The 14,487-nt window shown below is 42.3% G+C and overlaps 1 protein-coding gene across 1 annotated transcript; it reads right to left on the minus strand.

Moving 5' to 3' along the window:
* Window positions 1–7,608: 7,608 nt before the first annotated feature.
* Window positions 7,609–13,775, minus strand: LOC121299056 (olfactomedin-like protein 2A). Its single transcript, XM_041226553.1, has 6 exons — window positions 13,633–13,775; window positions 11,760–11,993; window positions 11,351–11,458; window positions 10,949–11,125; window positions 8,678–8,867; window positions 7,609–8,323 (listed from the first exon to the last, which is right to left on the minus strand). The coding sequence occupies exons 1-6, from the start codon at window positions 13,708–13,710 to the stop codon at window positions 8,085–8,087; spliced, it is 1,026 nt and encodes a 341-aa protein (XP_041082487.1). The 5' UTR covers window positions 13,711–13,775; the 3' UTR covers window positions 7,609–8,084.
* Window positions 13,776–14,487: the final 712 nt, after the last annotated feature.

Consider the following 14,487-nt stretch of genomic DNA (forward strand, 5'->3'; position numbering starts at 1 on the left):
ATTTGTCATTTAGCAGATGTTTTTTTTTTTTTATCCAAAGCGACTTGCAAAGAATAGGGGGGTGAACTGTGCATCACAACTGCTGCTGCCAAGTCACTTGCGGTTTCACGTTTCATCCGAAGGATGGAGCACAAGGAGGTTAAGTGACTTGCTCAGGGTCACGCACAGTGGCTGAGCTGGGATTGAACTCCTGGTAACAAGCCTCTTAGTTTAACCACTGGACCACCAAGCCTCCTATACACTGTAGCTAATCAAGCTTGTATTAAAAACCTGCAGTGGGTGAAACTGCTTTACAATAGGAGTCATATTTCCATCCCTGAATATAATTTCAGATTCACTTCTTTTTTAATTTAATCCACACTAGATAACCACTAGATGGCGCTGGCTCCCACTGCTATAGGCACATGTTGACTTTGATCGTCTAGCCAGAGGTTCTCAATCCTGGTACTGGGGGAACACTGCCCTACTGGTTTTTGTTCCAACCAAGCGCTCAATTACTTAATTGAACCCTTAATTGAACTAATAATTTATTATTTTAAACAGATGGAGATTTCAATGTAGGTATAAAATTATATTAGGAACTTAAATTCTCCAACTTTTTATAAGCTACACTACTTAAAAAGTCCAATTAAGCCAATTGTTCAATTAAGAAATTGAGAGCTTGGTTGGAACAAAAACCAGTAGGGCAGTGTTCCCCCAGGACCAGGATTGAGAACCACTGGTCTACCCCAGGGGTGTCAAACTCCAGTCCTCGTGGGCCGCAAGGTCTTCTGGTTTTCATTCCAACTTGAGCTGTCAGTAAAGTTAATTGATCTAATTATTTTCAATTTGACATTTATTTAATAGTTCAATTTGACATATTTAATATTTTTCAAGGTCTTTTACAGTTGATGGTTTTAAAAATGCACTTGATTCAAGGTAGACTACATTTTGAGGCCTGAAGAGAAGTGTTAAATGTGTCCAGTTAATCAAATCATTAGACCAATTAAGTAATTAAGAGCTCGGGCGGAAAGAAAGCCAGACGACACTATGGCCCTCCAGGAGCCGAGTCTAACAGCCCTGATCTATCCTGTGTTGCATGTACCTGAGACAGGCAATGAGAAGCTCTCAGAATGATTGCAGACATCAGAAAAAGGTGAGGGGGGAAGTGAAAAAAGAAAAGCATAATTTTAATGTCTTTTATTAACAACTTGAGAAGGTAAAGAGAGCCGAATTAGATTTGTTTTTTGGTAAACAACAAATGAAACTTTTTTTTAAATTCAGGATCTCTGCAAGCCTGTGCATCAAGCTACATCATGTCAGTATGATACACTTGTAAGCATTTCAGTTAGATGTTCCTGTATAAACCCAGTTTTTGTAATAAGGATTCCTGTGCAAGTTGTGAAGAGGGACCAACAATAGGAATCCAGAAATAAGAAAAACTGGTTTTTAGATGGGCAATAATAATACCAATACTAATATCAGCAATAAAACAAATTTGAATGTGATGAAATCAGTAATTGCATCAGTTAAATATGCAATTAAAACCCAGATTAACTGAGATTAAAATTGTAATCGCTAGATTAATTGCGATTGATATTAGGGCTGTCAAGTGATTTTACAAAAATATTTCATGGATAGAGTTACTGTGTCCATCTCGTTGAAGTTTGTTCTTTACTGATGCGATCATCATCATCATTATCCAATAAACAGCCCAGCATAAAAACCGTTTCCTATTTCTGGATTCTCTTTATAGTTTTAGATTTATTTACAATTCCAGCATTTGTCGTTAAGTTGTGTGAACAAACTGCTAAATCGCAGTGGAGTCAGTTTATTACTCGCCTTGCTGCATTTACAATGATCAGTTTCCTTTACACATAAACTGATGTTCCCACCATTGCCGTTTTGAAGTCATTTAAAATTCTCTTTTATTCATAACTTGAAATTAAATTAAAACAAAAAAATTCACTGAGTAACGGTTATATCCTCCTTAACTGTAAATATCATTTCTAAATAAATGTGCTTATTGAAATAAAACAAAGCTACAATGTTAATTGGTGTGTAGCTATCCAGCAGCGCTGGTTATGCTTCTAGGATCACACTTGCCTTGATTCATGGGTTTGCAGCGATCCTGAATTTCTAAGAGTACTCCTTGACGGGTTTCATTTGTTGCTGTATTGTTGTTGTCTGTAGAACTGAAAGCATGTTCAGCACGCAGATGGTACAGCAGACTAGATGCACGTCTGTGATACTGGAACTCACTTTGACACTCGATACAAGTAACCCTCTTTCTATCCAATGAACCGTCACACAGGTTTTCACAAGCCCCTCAGTTTGAGTGCTTTTCTACATAATGCGTTTCCGTGACTAATTTTATATTCAAACGATGATTACACTCATAATCCTGGCATGTACTAAAATGATGCCACAGGAAATTAATAACGGTATGCAAAGAGGGGCAAGACAGGAGTGCGATTAAAGTGCGTTAAAAAAATATTCTCCTAAAAAATATATATATAGTCGTTTTGTTAGATGTTTTGTAAATAGCTAAAAAAAATAAATAATAATAATTTAAAAATTCCAGCCATCCCCAGCCTTATTTCATGATTGTAGTGTGATTTCTAAAATGTAGTTTTAATTTGTTATTATTGTTGTTGTAATGACTATCAATTGTCTATTGTTATTACTGGTCATTTGTATATTTAAGTTTTGTATTTAAGTATGTGTTTTTTTTATATGTAAAAATATGTATATATCCATCTCCTAACTCTCTCCCCAACAACTATGTGGGACAGATAAGAACTCTCTCCCACTCAGACCCCTCCTCCTGGGGAGTCACTCAGACCCCTCCTCCTCCCCCCCCCTGTCACTCAGACCTCACCTCCTCCCCCTGTCACTGAGGAGGGGGACAGTCCCCCTTTCACTCAGAACCCTCCCCGTCACTTCAGACCCCTCCCCCCTCTCCCCTTGTCACTCGGACCCCCCCCCCCCCCCCCCCCCTTCACTCGGACCCCCACCTCCTCCCTGTCACACAGACCCCTCCCCCCGGCACTCAGACCCCACCTCCTCCCCTGTCACTCAGACTGGGGAGAAGGGGGAACCCTCCCCTTCCCCCGTCACTCGTGACCCCACCTCCTCCCTGTCACACAGACCCCTACCCCCGTCACTCGGACCCCTCCTCCTCCTCCTCTCCCTGTCACTGGGACCCCAACTCCTCCCCACCCCTGTCATTCGGATGTCCCCGTCCCCCCCTTTTTAACATGTATTTATTTATTGTGCGATACCGCTTGGATAATGATGATAATGAAATACTAAAAGAAACACATTTTTCCAGACTAGTGGAAACATGTCTCCTTGAATTCCATTTTCTTTTATATTTCTAAATTTGAGCACTGTGGAGGGATTATAACAAAATAGTTTTTTTTGTTGATTGTCTGTTCTATAATACTTTATTATTATTTACAAATAATGCTTTATTATGTAAAATAGATTAGTGAACAATGTTTAGGAATTCATTTTAAAAATGTTTCATTTTGGTTTTTTTTTAAGGGGTGTTGAGGTTTTAAAAAGACAAGCAGAAATACTTCCTCTATAGATCTGGGATTGTAAATATTAAGTACTTTAGTCTAAGCTTGTCTATAGTTTATCACTAGGAATCATAACACATGTACATAGCTCTGTTTTAACAATACCTGTTTGATACTTTGTCAGTGTCTTCATCAGTGTGTGTGTGAGTGTGTATAACTCTTTTCTCATGTTTGTTGAGCATCTCTGCGATATTGGTAGTTTAATCTAGAACTTCAAAAAGCACTCAGTTTTGAAACTGCACAAAAATAGAAGAAATTAAGATAGTCAAGCTGCTTGCCTCAGTTTCTTCTAGTGTCAGTAACACTGATGAAGGCACTAGCTGAAACGCTTGTGTGCTTGACTCAGTTTCTTCTAGTGTCAGTAACACTGATGAAGGCACTAGCTGAAACGCTTCTCTGCTTCTAGTAGATATTTCATTGTATCAAAAGCTCTGAATTGTAGTGAAATAAACTGAGACTTCCGTGATTATCTCTGTATGGCTTAGATCTTTCAAGTGGTATCGGATGGACTATATTTCGAGGTGTGTTTCATTGTTTTTTTGCATTTGTTCCTGTACAGCGACAGTAAAGTTGTAAATGCATTTTTATACAGAAAATACAGATACAGTTTTTCTTGCAGATTGAATTGTGTTCAAGCACAGTGATTGTATCTTTTCTCTTTTTTAAAAAACACATTTTATTTGTGAAAGAAAGAACAATAGTTAGAGACTGGGTAAAGAGAGCTTGAGAGCTGAGACAGGATTTGGTTTGAATTCAGTTCAGTGCAGCCACACGCAGCTGAGAATCCAGTTCAGATCAGCGAGACTCCAGATTAAACCACTGCAGTTAAAATGGCAAGTAGATTTTTCAAGATTTAAATTTATTTTTTTTAATTTTAATTCTCTTACACAGTAAAAAAAAAGTACTTCTTGAAAATTTCAGCAATGTTAAAAGGAAACGTGATTCCACCCACTGCTCTTGTACAACAGACTCCTTTATAATTAATGGCAGCAGGAATGATTCAGTACCACTGCTGTGCAAAGAGAAAACAAGTCATTTCTGTTTGTCAATAAATTATACTACAATGATGATGGATTAAGGATTGTTTTGTTTTATAGGCTGTCTGTCTGTCTATCTATCTATCTATCTCTATCTATCTATCGTTAAGGATACAACACAATTGTTAAAAAGACATGAATCACTAAAGCACAACCTTCCAGAGAATACAATTTTATTTTGCATGGATGTGGATGTAAAATCCTTGTATCCAAGTGTCCCTCGTAAAGAAACTTTAGAAGCTTGTCAAAAAGCACTAGATGATAGACTAGATAAATCAATACCAACAGCAGAGGTGTGAACATGATCAACATAGTTTTAGAAAACAGTTATTTTACATTTGTTGATAAAAATTACAAACAAAACAATGGTACAGCAATAGGATCTAATTAGGAATGCATTTTGCCAGTATATGCATGGGGAAATGGGAAGAACAGTTACTTAGAAAATCAGGACGAGTACCTTTAGAATACATTCGGTTTGTAGATGATATTTTTGGGGTTTGGACACATGGAGAAGAATCTCTTCCAGTTTCATAAAATGGTAAATGAAATACACAGTAATATTAAGGTGGACCTTCGATGGACAAGAAAAGAAATATAATTTTTAGATACATTAGCAAAACATGAAGGTTCAATTGAGACTGACCTCTTCTATAAACCTACTGACATGCACCAGTATTTACACATGTCCTCTGCACATCCAATGCACACTAAAAGGGCAATCCCAAAGGGGCTAGGAATAGGAATACGAAGAATATGCTCTAAAGAAAGTGACTGTAAAACAAAGACATGTATTAAAAACAAATCTAAAAAAAGAAGATACAAAGAATTACAGAGACAGAGTTAAGAAACGTGGACAAACTAAAAAGAGATGATCTACTAGATTATAAAATTAGAGATAAAAAGGTCAAGAGAGTCCCATTAGTAATGACATACTCTAAACTTTTGCCCAATATTTCTAAGATAGTTTGGAAACACTTGTGGATTCTACATAATTCAGAAAAATTGAAAAAAGTATTTCTGAAAGCCCCAGTTGTAGCATTCAAAAGAGAAGCTAATTTCGGTGATATTCTAGTTCACAGTAAACATAAAAGAATAATTGACAGAATAGGTTCTACAAATACTTGCACTAGTACATGTAAAGTTTGTAAATACATGGACAAAAGTAAAAATATAATTAAACATAAGAACACCACTTATCCACTAAAAACTAATACCTACTGTAAAAATAACATTGTTGTTTATGGAATAGCCTGTGAAAAATGTGATGAAATAAAATACGTTGGAGAGACTGGAACAACTTTATATAAAATAATTCAGAAGCACCTTTCATTAATTAGAAATAAAAAAATGAATGAACCGATACTACAGCACTTCACCAGTGAAGGACATGACATAAATGATGTAAAGTTTGTAGTATTAGAACAGCTAAAATTAGACAATGCAACATATAGAAGAATAAAAGAAAGTAAATGGATAAATAGATTGAACACAATTATGCCAGCGGGACTCAACAGAAAAGAATGAACTAATTAACTCCAATAAATACATAAAAGTTAAAAATAATTAAATAAACAAAATTAATTCAAAAGTTGTGCATGCTGATACGCTGGGGAGACCAAATCAGGCAGCAGGCCTGCCTGAGGCCCCTTTTGTCTGTGGGGCGTGTGAGAAACCTACCTTCCATGCAAGTGTTAAACCTACATTCTGAACCGCAAACAACGAGTCAAACAAAACAGAGTCATGAACCTCAATCTTCAAACAATGAGTCAAACACAACAACAGTCATGAACCTCAATCTTCAAACAATGAGTCAAACACAACAGCAGAGTCATGAACCTCAATCTTCAAACAATGAGTCAAACACAACAGCAGAGTCATGAACCTCAATCTTCAGGATATTGAATAGCAGCTCTTCAACACGCACACAACTGTAAAAATAGATTTCTTTATTAAAAACAAGATTTCCTGAGTTCCAATTAAAAATCTATCTATGTCAATACACATAGTTAGATATACAAAATTACACAGTGAGGAAGGAAAGAGTGTAACCTTGCTGATACATGTCTAACTCAATTGGTTTCTGAGAAATGCTCCTCCCTTTCTTTTCTCTCCCCTTCTACTTTAGACAGTATGGTTTCCTTTTGGTTTAATATCAGTAACACAGCTGTGTGAGGGGAGAGAATGAGAGATTCAGAGAGAAGGGGGAGGGGAGGAAGAGAGATAGAGGGAGAATGATCAGAGATACTTTTTATATATGTGTATATCTATATCTCAACATTCAATATTTCTGTAGATTTGTTGCATTAATTTGGCAGTGCTGATATGACCTGTCATGAATTTAGATTGGCGCGAGAGGGAGTCAAGCTGGCCCACTGGCTCGTTCTCAGTATGTGAACTCCAGGCTGTAGGTGAGGAGCGTCCCATCATCCCAGCCATACAGCAGCCTGTCCCGGGGGTTGTAAGAGAGCTGCGTGAGGAGTGTGGTGGCTGGGAAGGGGAGTGCAGGGGAGGTGTGTGATCCTGTGTGTGAGTCAAAGGCATGAGAGACCACCCCCTCCCTTTCCGCCCCCCGCTCCAGCACATAAAGCACCCCGCATGCCAGGAAGCAGAGCCCGTACTTGTGCCTGCCCAGCCCCGTGCTCCATGCTGCCTTCTCCCCTCCCTCCCCTCTCCTGAGCAGCAGCTCCTCCGAGTCCAGCCTCCTCAGCACCAGCTCCCCCTCCAGCAGAGAGGGGTACGCCACCCACAGCCCCCCCTCATCCGCCCCCAGCGTGACCTCATTGTGACCCCGCCAGCCATGCCCGTGCGAGGGGGAGGGCAGCTCACTGAGCTCGGCCCAGGCGCACAGGCTGCGCTGGACCAGGCTGTAGCGGATCAGGGTTCGAGTGAAAGCCTTCAGGTAGTAGAAGGAGGAGTTGTAGACTGTGTGTCCTGAGCCGGAGCCTCATCGACCGTGTGTGGGGGGGGAGAGGGGCTCACCGAGTGGGGGTGGGGGGTTAGAGACTCTGAGTAATAACACAGCACTGAGATTGATCTTTAGCAGTGCTGAATAAATAAAATAAACAAAAATATGAATAAATAATAGATAAATTAATGAAGGAAGTATGGATTGATGAATTAAGGTATGAATGGATAGATGATGGACAAATAAATGAATGATGGATTTATGGATATATTAATTATGGAATGATGAATGATTGAGTAACTTGATGTAGATGAATGAATAAAGTTTGAATGTGTGATGAATGCAAGACTGATGTACAGGTGAATAAGAAATTAATGTATGTATGCTGTATAGATGAATGATGAACGTATTCAATAATTATGGTAAATGAACAATGAATGACTCACTGGACAGATGGATGATGAATTAATAAAAGATGGGTGAATGAATAACATTAATAAAATGAATGACTGGTAAAGAGGTGGGTGATGAATACATGCTGTGGAGATGAAAGAATGAGTAAATTATGGATTATTAAATGATGGGATGATGACTGAATGATAGACAGCTGAACCTGCTCTCACCCCGCGCCAGTGCCTCCATGTCTCTGAACTCCAGCAGGGAACTCCCGAACAGCAGTGGAGCTACGTAGAGGGGGCTGTCCTGGGAAAGGGGGTCCGAGAACCAGGCCCCCTCTCCACTCCTCCTGAAAACACTACGTTGGAGAGGTGGGCTCACCGCAGATAGAGATCCAGAGCAGCCATCCTCACACACTAATGGGAGACAGAGAGAGCAGCCACACTAACACACTATGGAGAGACAGAGAGAGCAGCCATCCTCACACACTAGGGAGAGACAGAGAGAGCAGCCATCCTCACACACTAGGGAGAGACAGAGAGAGCAGCCATCCTCACACACTAGGGGGAGACAGAGAGCAGCCATCCTCACACACTAGGGAGAGACAGAGAGCAGCCATCCTCACACACAGAGGGAAAGAGAGGGGTGAGACAGAGAGAGCAGCCATCCTCACACAGAGGGAGACAGACGGGTGAGACAGAGAGAGCAGCCATCCTCCCGCACTGAGAGAGAATGAGGAAGGAGGCGGTGAGTGTCAGCGTCTGTATTACCTGTGTTAGACAGCTCCCACTGTCTGCCTGGCTGGCTTGTCTCCTCACTCCAGGAGGATGTGGTTGTGTGGTTAGGGGCGGGACTAGGGGAGAGGCTAGGAGAGGAATGTTCCTTTCCCGCCCCTCCTTGCTCTTTGACCTTTGCCCCCCTGTCCTGATCTAAGGTTATGTTACCCAGATTGTGATCCCCCTGTCCGGCAAGAGGAAACAAACACAAATGTTGAGAAGAGTTTATGTACAAGGTGCGCACTCGGTATACTCAGAACACTGTGAAGTATATAATATACACCACTGCTAGTGTACAAGAATGATGTGCATTGAAGATGGAGTCTGCTCTACTCAGTGTGTCTGCTATCACTCAGTGTGTCTGTCCTGTGTTCAGTGTCTGCTCTCACTCATAGTGTGTCTGCCCTGTGTTCAGTGTCTGCTCTCACTCACAGTGTGTCTGCCCTGTGTTCAGTGTCTGCTCTCACTCACAGTGTGTCTGCCCTGTGTTCAGTGTCTGCTCTCACTCACAGTGTGTCTGCCCTGTGTTCAGTGTCTGCTCTCACTCACAGTGTGTCTGCCCTGTGTTCAGTGTCTGCTCTCACTCACAGTGTGTCTGCCCTGTGTTCAGTGTCTGCTCTCTCTCAGTGTGTCTGCCCTGTGTTCAGTGTCTGCTCTCACTCACAGTGTGTCTGCCCTGTGTTCAGTGTCTGCTCTCACTCACAGTGTGTCTGCCCTGTGTTCAGTGTCTGCTCTCACTCACAGTGTGTCTGCCCTGTGTTCAGTGTCTGCTCTCACTCACAGTGTGTCTGCCCTGTGTTCAGTGTCTGCTCTCACTCACAGTGCCCTGTGTTCAGTGTGTCTGCCCTGTGTTCAGTGTGTCTGCTCTCACTCACAGTGTGTCTGCCCTGTGTTCAGTGTGTCTGCTCTCACTCAGTGTGTCTGCCCTGTGTTCAGTGTCTGCTCTCACTCACAGTGTGTCTGCCCTGTGTTCAGTGTGTCTGCTCTCACTCAGTGTGTCTGCCCTGTGTTCAGTGTCTGCTCTCACTCACAGTGTGTCTGCCCTGTGTTCAGTGTCTGCTCTCACTCACAGTGTGTCTGCCCTGTGTTCAGTGTCTGCTCTCACTCACAGTGTGTCTGCCCTGTGTTCAGTGTCTGCTCTCACTCACAGTGTGTCTGCCCTGTGTTCAGTGTCTGCTCTCACTCACAGTGTGTCTGCCCTGTGTTCAGTGTGTCTGCTCTCACTCAGTGTGTCTGCCCTGTGTTCAGTGTCTGCTCTCACTCACAGTGTGTCTGCCCTGTGTTCAGTGTCTGCTCTCACTCACAGTGTGTCTGCCCTGTGTTCAGTGTCTGCTCTCACTCACAGTGTGTCTGCCCTGTGTTCAGTGTCTGCTCTCACTCACAGTGTGTCTGCCCTGTGTTCAGTGTCTGCTCTCACTCACAGTGTGTCTGCCCTGTGTTCAGTGTCTGCTCTCACTCACAGTGTGTCTGCCCTGTGTTCAGTGTCTGCTCTCACTCACAGTGTGTCTGCCCTGTGTTCAGTGTCTGCTCTCACTCACAGTGTGTCTGCCCTGTGTTCAGTGTCTGCTCTCACTCACAGTGTGTCTGCCCTGTGTTCAGTGTCTGCTCTCACTCACAGTGTGTCTGCCCTGTGTTCAGTGTCTGCTCTCACTCACAGTGTGTCTGCTCTCACTCAGTGTGTCTGCCCTGTGTTCAGTGTGTCTGCTCTCACTCAGTGTGTCTGCCCTGTGTTCAGTGTCTGCTCTCACTCACAGTGTGTCTGCCCTGTGTTCAGTGTCTGCTCTCACTCACAGTGTGTCTGCCCTGTGTTCAGTGTCTGCTCTCACTCACAGTGTGTCTGCCCTGTGTTCAGTGTCTGCTCTCACTCACAGTGTGTCTGCCCTGTGTTCAGTGTCTGCTCTCTCACTCACTCAGTGTGTCTGCCCTGTGTTCAGTGTGTCTGCTCTCACTCAGTGTGTCTGCCCTGTGTTCAGTGTCTGCTCTCACTCACAGTGTGTCTGCCCTGTGTTCAGTGTGTCTGCTCTCACTCAGTGTGTCTGCCCTGTGTTCAGTGTCTGCTCTCACTCACAGTGTGTCTGCCCTGTGTTCAGTGTCTGCTCTCACTCTCAGTGTGTCTGCCCTGTGTTCAGTGTCTGCTCTCACTCACAGTGTGTCTGCCCTGTGTTCAGTGTCTGCTCTCACTCACAGTGTGTCTGCCCTGTGTTCAGTGTGTCTGCTCTCACTCAGTGTGTCTGCCCTGTGTTCAGTGTGTCTGCTCTCACTCACAGTGTGTCTGCCCTGTGTTGCTCGGAGGCTCCTCAGGTGTGCGTTCAGTTTGTACAGCTCTCGGGACAGTGACCTCATTGCCTCACTGTAGTTATGGTACAGCATGGCATTCTGGGATAGTGAGCTCTGCAACTTCTTCAGGAACACCTTCTCTGCCATATGATTGGACCGCAGGGCCTGGGGGTGAGGGGCAAGCATAATAGGGGCGGGGCGAGAAAGGCAGACAGACCTACAGATTGACAGCCTCACACACACACAGAAACATGCATACAGCTCTCACAGACAGGCTGACGGGCTCTCACACACACAGAAGCATAAACAGCTCTCACCGACAGACTGACAGGCTTTCACACACACAGAAACATACAGACAGCTCTCACAGACAGACACTCCACCTCTCACCTGCTCCAATGTTTTGAGGTGAATGCTGACTCGGTTGGTATTGCTGCTCAGTCTCCTGATGTCAGCGTTCTCCAGAGCCTGCCGCAGCATCACAGAGATACCCTGCACCTGAGAGAGATGGCTCAGTCCTAAGTGATCTCAGAGTTGGGCTCCTCTGTTTTATACTGGTTTCTCCTCTATTACCAGTACCTTGTTAATGTTGGCCTCTTTTACTTTATACTGGTTTCCCCTTTATTCCCAGTACCTTGTTAATGTTGGCCTCTTTTACTTTATACTGGTTTCCCCTCTATTCCCAGTACCTTGTTAATGTTGGCCTCTTTTACTTTATACTGGTTTCCCCTTTATTCCCAGTACCTTGTTAATGTTGGCCTCTTTTACTTTATACTGGTTTCCCCTCTATTCCCAGTACCTTGTCGATATCGGTGATCCTGCTCCTCAGTTTCTCCAGTTTTAGCTCTGTCTCACAGGGGTTGAACCCTGTGACCTCACACTGACACCTGCACTTTGACCCTGGGGCAGGGAGGGGCTTTGGGGATGGGGGGGCTCTATCCAGCATACACAGCTCCAGAGAGGGGCGCCTGAGAGTGCAAACACAGCTGCAGTCCTGCTCATGGACAGCTGGGGTGCTGGAGCTCAAAATTACCTACAACACAGGTTCATAGATTCATCAAACAAAGCATCAAATGCAGTGTAATCTATTGAGCTGAAATTGCAGTTACAATGTAATTCTAGTGATCTCAAATTGCAGTTACAGTGTAGTTCTAGTGTAGTCTAGTGATCTCAAACTGTACCTTCAATGTAATTCTAGTACAGTCTAGTCCAGTGATCTCAAACACCAGTTACAACATCATTCTAGTCCAGGCTAGTGATCTTACATTACAGTGACAGTGTAATTCTAGTACAGTCTAGCAATCTTAAACTGCAGTTGCAATGTAATTCAATACAGTCTAGTGATCTTAAACTGCAGTTACAATGTAATTCTAGTAGTCTACTCTAGCCATCTTAAACTGCAGTTACAATGTAATTCAATAGTCTAGTCTAGTGATCTTAAACTGCAGTTACAATGTAATTCTAGTAGTCTACTCTAGCCATCTTAAACTGCAGTTACAATGTAATTCTAGTAGTCTACTCTAGCCATCTTAAACTGCAGTTACAATGTAATTCTAGTAGTGCATATGTTACAGTAAAAGTCTGAATATTAGCAAATGTTAGATTTACTTGGTAAATATCAACAATTACCAAGCAAAAAAGGCAAATGTCTAAAATAAAAATGATGACGCTTTACTGCAGACATTTACTATCTCAAGAATAACCAAATGTCTCACATTCACGCATTGCAAGGCCACAAGTCTAGCATGCTGCAGTAAGTAAATGTCTCTATTTAGTGTCTATATGAGTTATTCGTCACAACCAATGAAAAAAACAGAATGCTATTTTCCACCCAGCTATAAGTATTTGGAGTACAATATCCTTCAACACCATTGTGAATGGTTTTAAACATAAATTTACCAGAATGTTGGTTGGTGTACATAAGTGGATCACAATATTGTTCAGCACTGTGTTGAATTGTGCATTACTGTAATCTCATGAATGAAGCATTTGTAATAATATCTTTATACAGCACCTTTCATAGTGGACCACCATCACAAAGCACTTTACAGAGGCAGGCTGTGAACTGTGCATTATATGCAGAGTCACTTAAAATAGGACATTGATTTAACATCTCATCCACAAGATGGAGCACAAGGAGGTTAAGTGACTTGCTCAGGGGTACACAGTGAGCCAGTCAGTGGCAGAGGTGGGATTTGAATTGGTGACCATCTTGTTATTATCCCTGGACTTTAACTACTGGACCACATTGCCTCCTATGCAGAAATACATATATAGTTTGATGTTAACGATTATTTTGTTAATTGACAATTTATCTGGAATAAATTATTTGATGATAAACCTGCAATTACTTGGTTATTTAAATGTCTGAAAAGCAATGTATTTCTTCAAATTCCAGATATTTACCAATAAGCTTTGGTAAATCATTACATTCAGACAATTACCACCTTATTTGGTCAATGTTGACATTCATTGGTTTAACTTAACATCAACCAGATTCAGACTATTATTGTAACATGCATAGTTTTCCCATGACTAATCTTTTTTTTTTTTGACCAAAAAACAATGTACTGTGTTATTACAAGCAGGTCTGTTCTGGTGGTATTCATCTGTAGTATTAATAGTACCATCAGCCATAACGTCAGTGCATCGTCTCCTCTCCAGCTGCTTACCTGTCCGGTGGTATGCTTGGCCCCCGCAGCGAGCTGCAGCACACAGCAGGCTAGCACACAGAGCATAGCACAGCCCATCTTTATACCTGAAGAGGGAAGAGCTTCTTCTGCCAAGAGCGAAGACCGTCTGTGTATGATGACTGCTGTCTGATTACATCCCCACATCTGAATCTGGAGCACCTCCTTCTTTCTCCTTCCCTCCCTCTGCAGCTGTGCTTTTTGGGGGTACAGCAGCCCCCTCTACTGGGCAGCACTGATGCTGCAGCAGTCTCACCTTTAATTTTGTTGTAATTGATTCCATGAGCACAACGGAAAAAATAGGTTTGGGGAAAAAAAAAAAAAAAACCCAGCCAAGTTTAATGACACAGATAAGGGGTTCTCTATTTTATGTACCTATGCAATGACAGACAGCCTCTATACCGCCCCTCAGATTCTGATTCGCTCAATAACTTCTGCTAAAGAATACCGTTTGCAAGTTTTAGCACAATCTGACCAGTGGGTCTATAGATACATGTAAAAATGTAAGTGACACACAGTCAGACCCCTAGAACCTCAGAATATGATCTCTGCAACCTGTGCTAAAGAATGTCTAAGCAAGTTCCATCACAATCGATTCTCAGTTTCACCCATTCCAGATTTTAATAAGAGCTTGATTACCCACAGTGTATAGGTAAGAAGCTCAGGAGTGTCTTATTAAACTCATAGCAAAACCAGGACGTGCTGAAGAAGGTCCTTTTCAAGTTTCATCACAAATCGGACAACCGGTCCTCCAGACAAGTAAAAATGTGAGCGAGACACAAAGCGACATACAATTCCAACTTGAACTCAATGTTAAGTAAAAAAGCGAGACAGAAA

The sequence above is a fragment of the Polyodon spathula genome, chromosome 24 (assembly GCF_017654505.1).
Source record: "Polyodon spathula isolate WHYD16114869_AA chromosome 24, ASM1765450v1, whole genome shotgun sequence".
In the NCBI taxonomy this organism is placed as follows: domain Eukaryota; kingdom Metazoa; phylum Chordata; class Actinopteri; order Acipenseriformes; family Polyodontidae; genus Polyodon; species Polyodon spathula.

What these genes read in the sequence shown, in the direction of transcription:
- LOC121299056 (XM_041226553.1), bottom strand. Translation starts at nt 13,710, where the DNA reads ATGGGCTGTGCTATGCTCTGTGTGCTAGCCTGCTGTGTGCTGCAGCTC. An exon ending in CCAAGCATACCACCGGACAG is followed by an intron (nt 11,994 to 13,632) that starts GTAAGCAGCTGG and finishes CCTGTGTTGTAG; the next exon opens with GTAATTTTGAGCTCCAGCAC. An exon ending in ACCTCAAAACATTGGAGCAG is followed by an intron (nt 11,126 to 11,350) that starts GTGAGAGGTGGA and finishes CCTCACCCCCAG; the next exon opens with GCCCTGCGGTCCAATCATAT.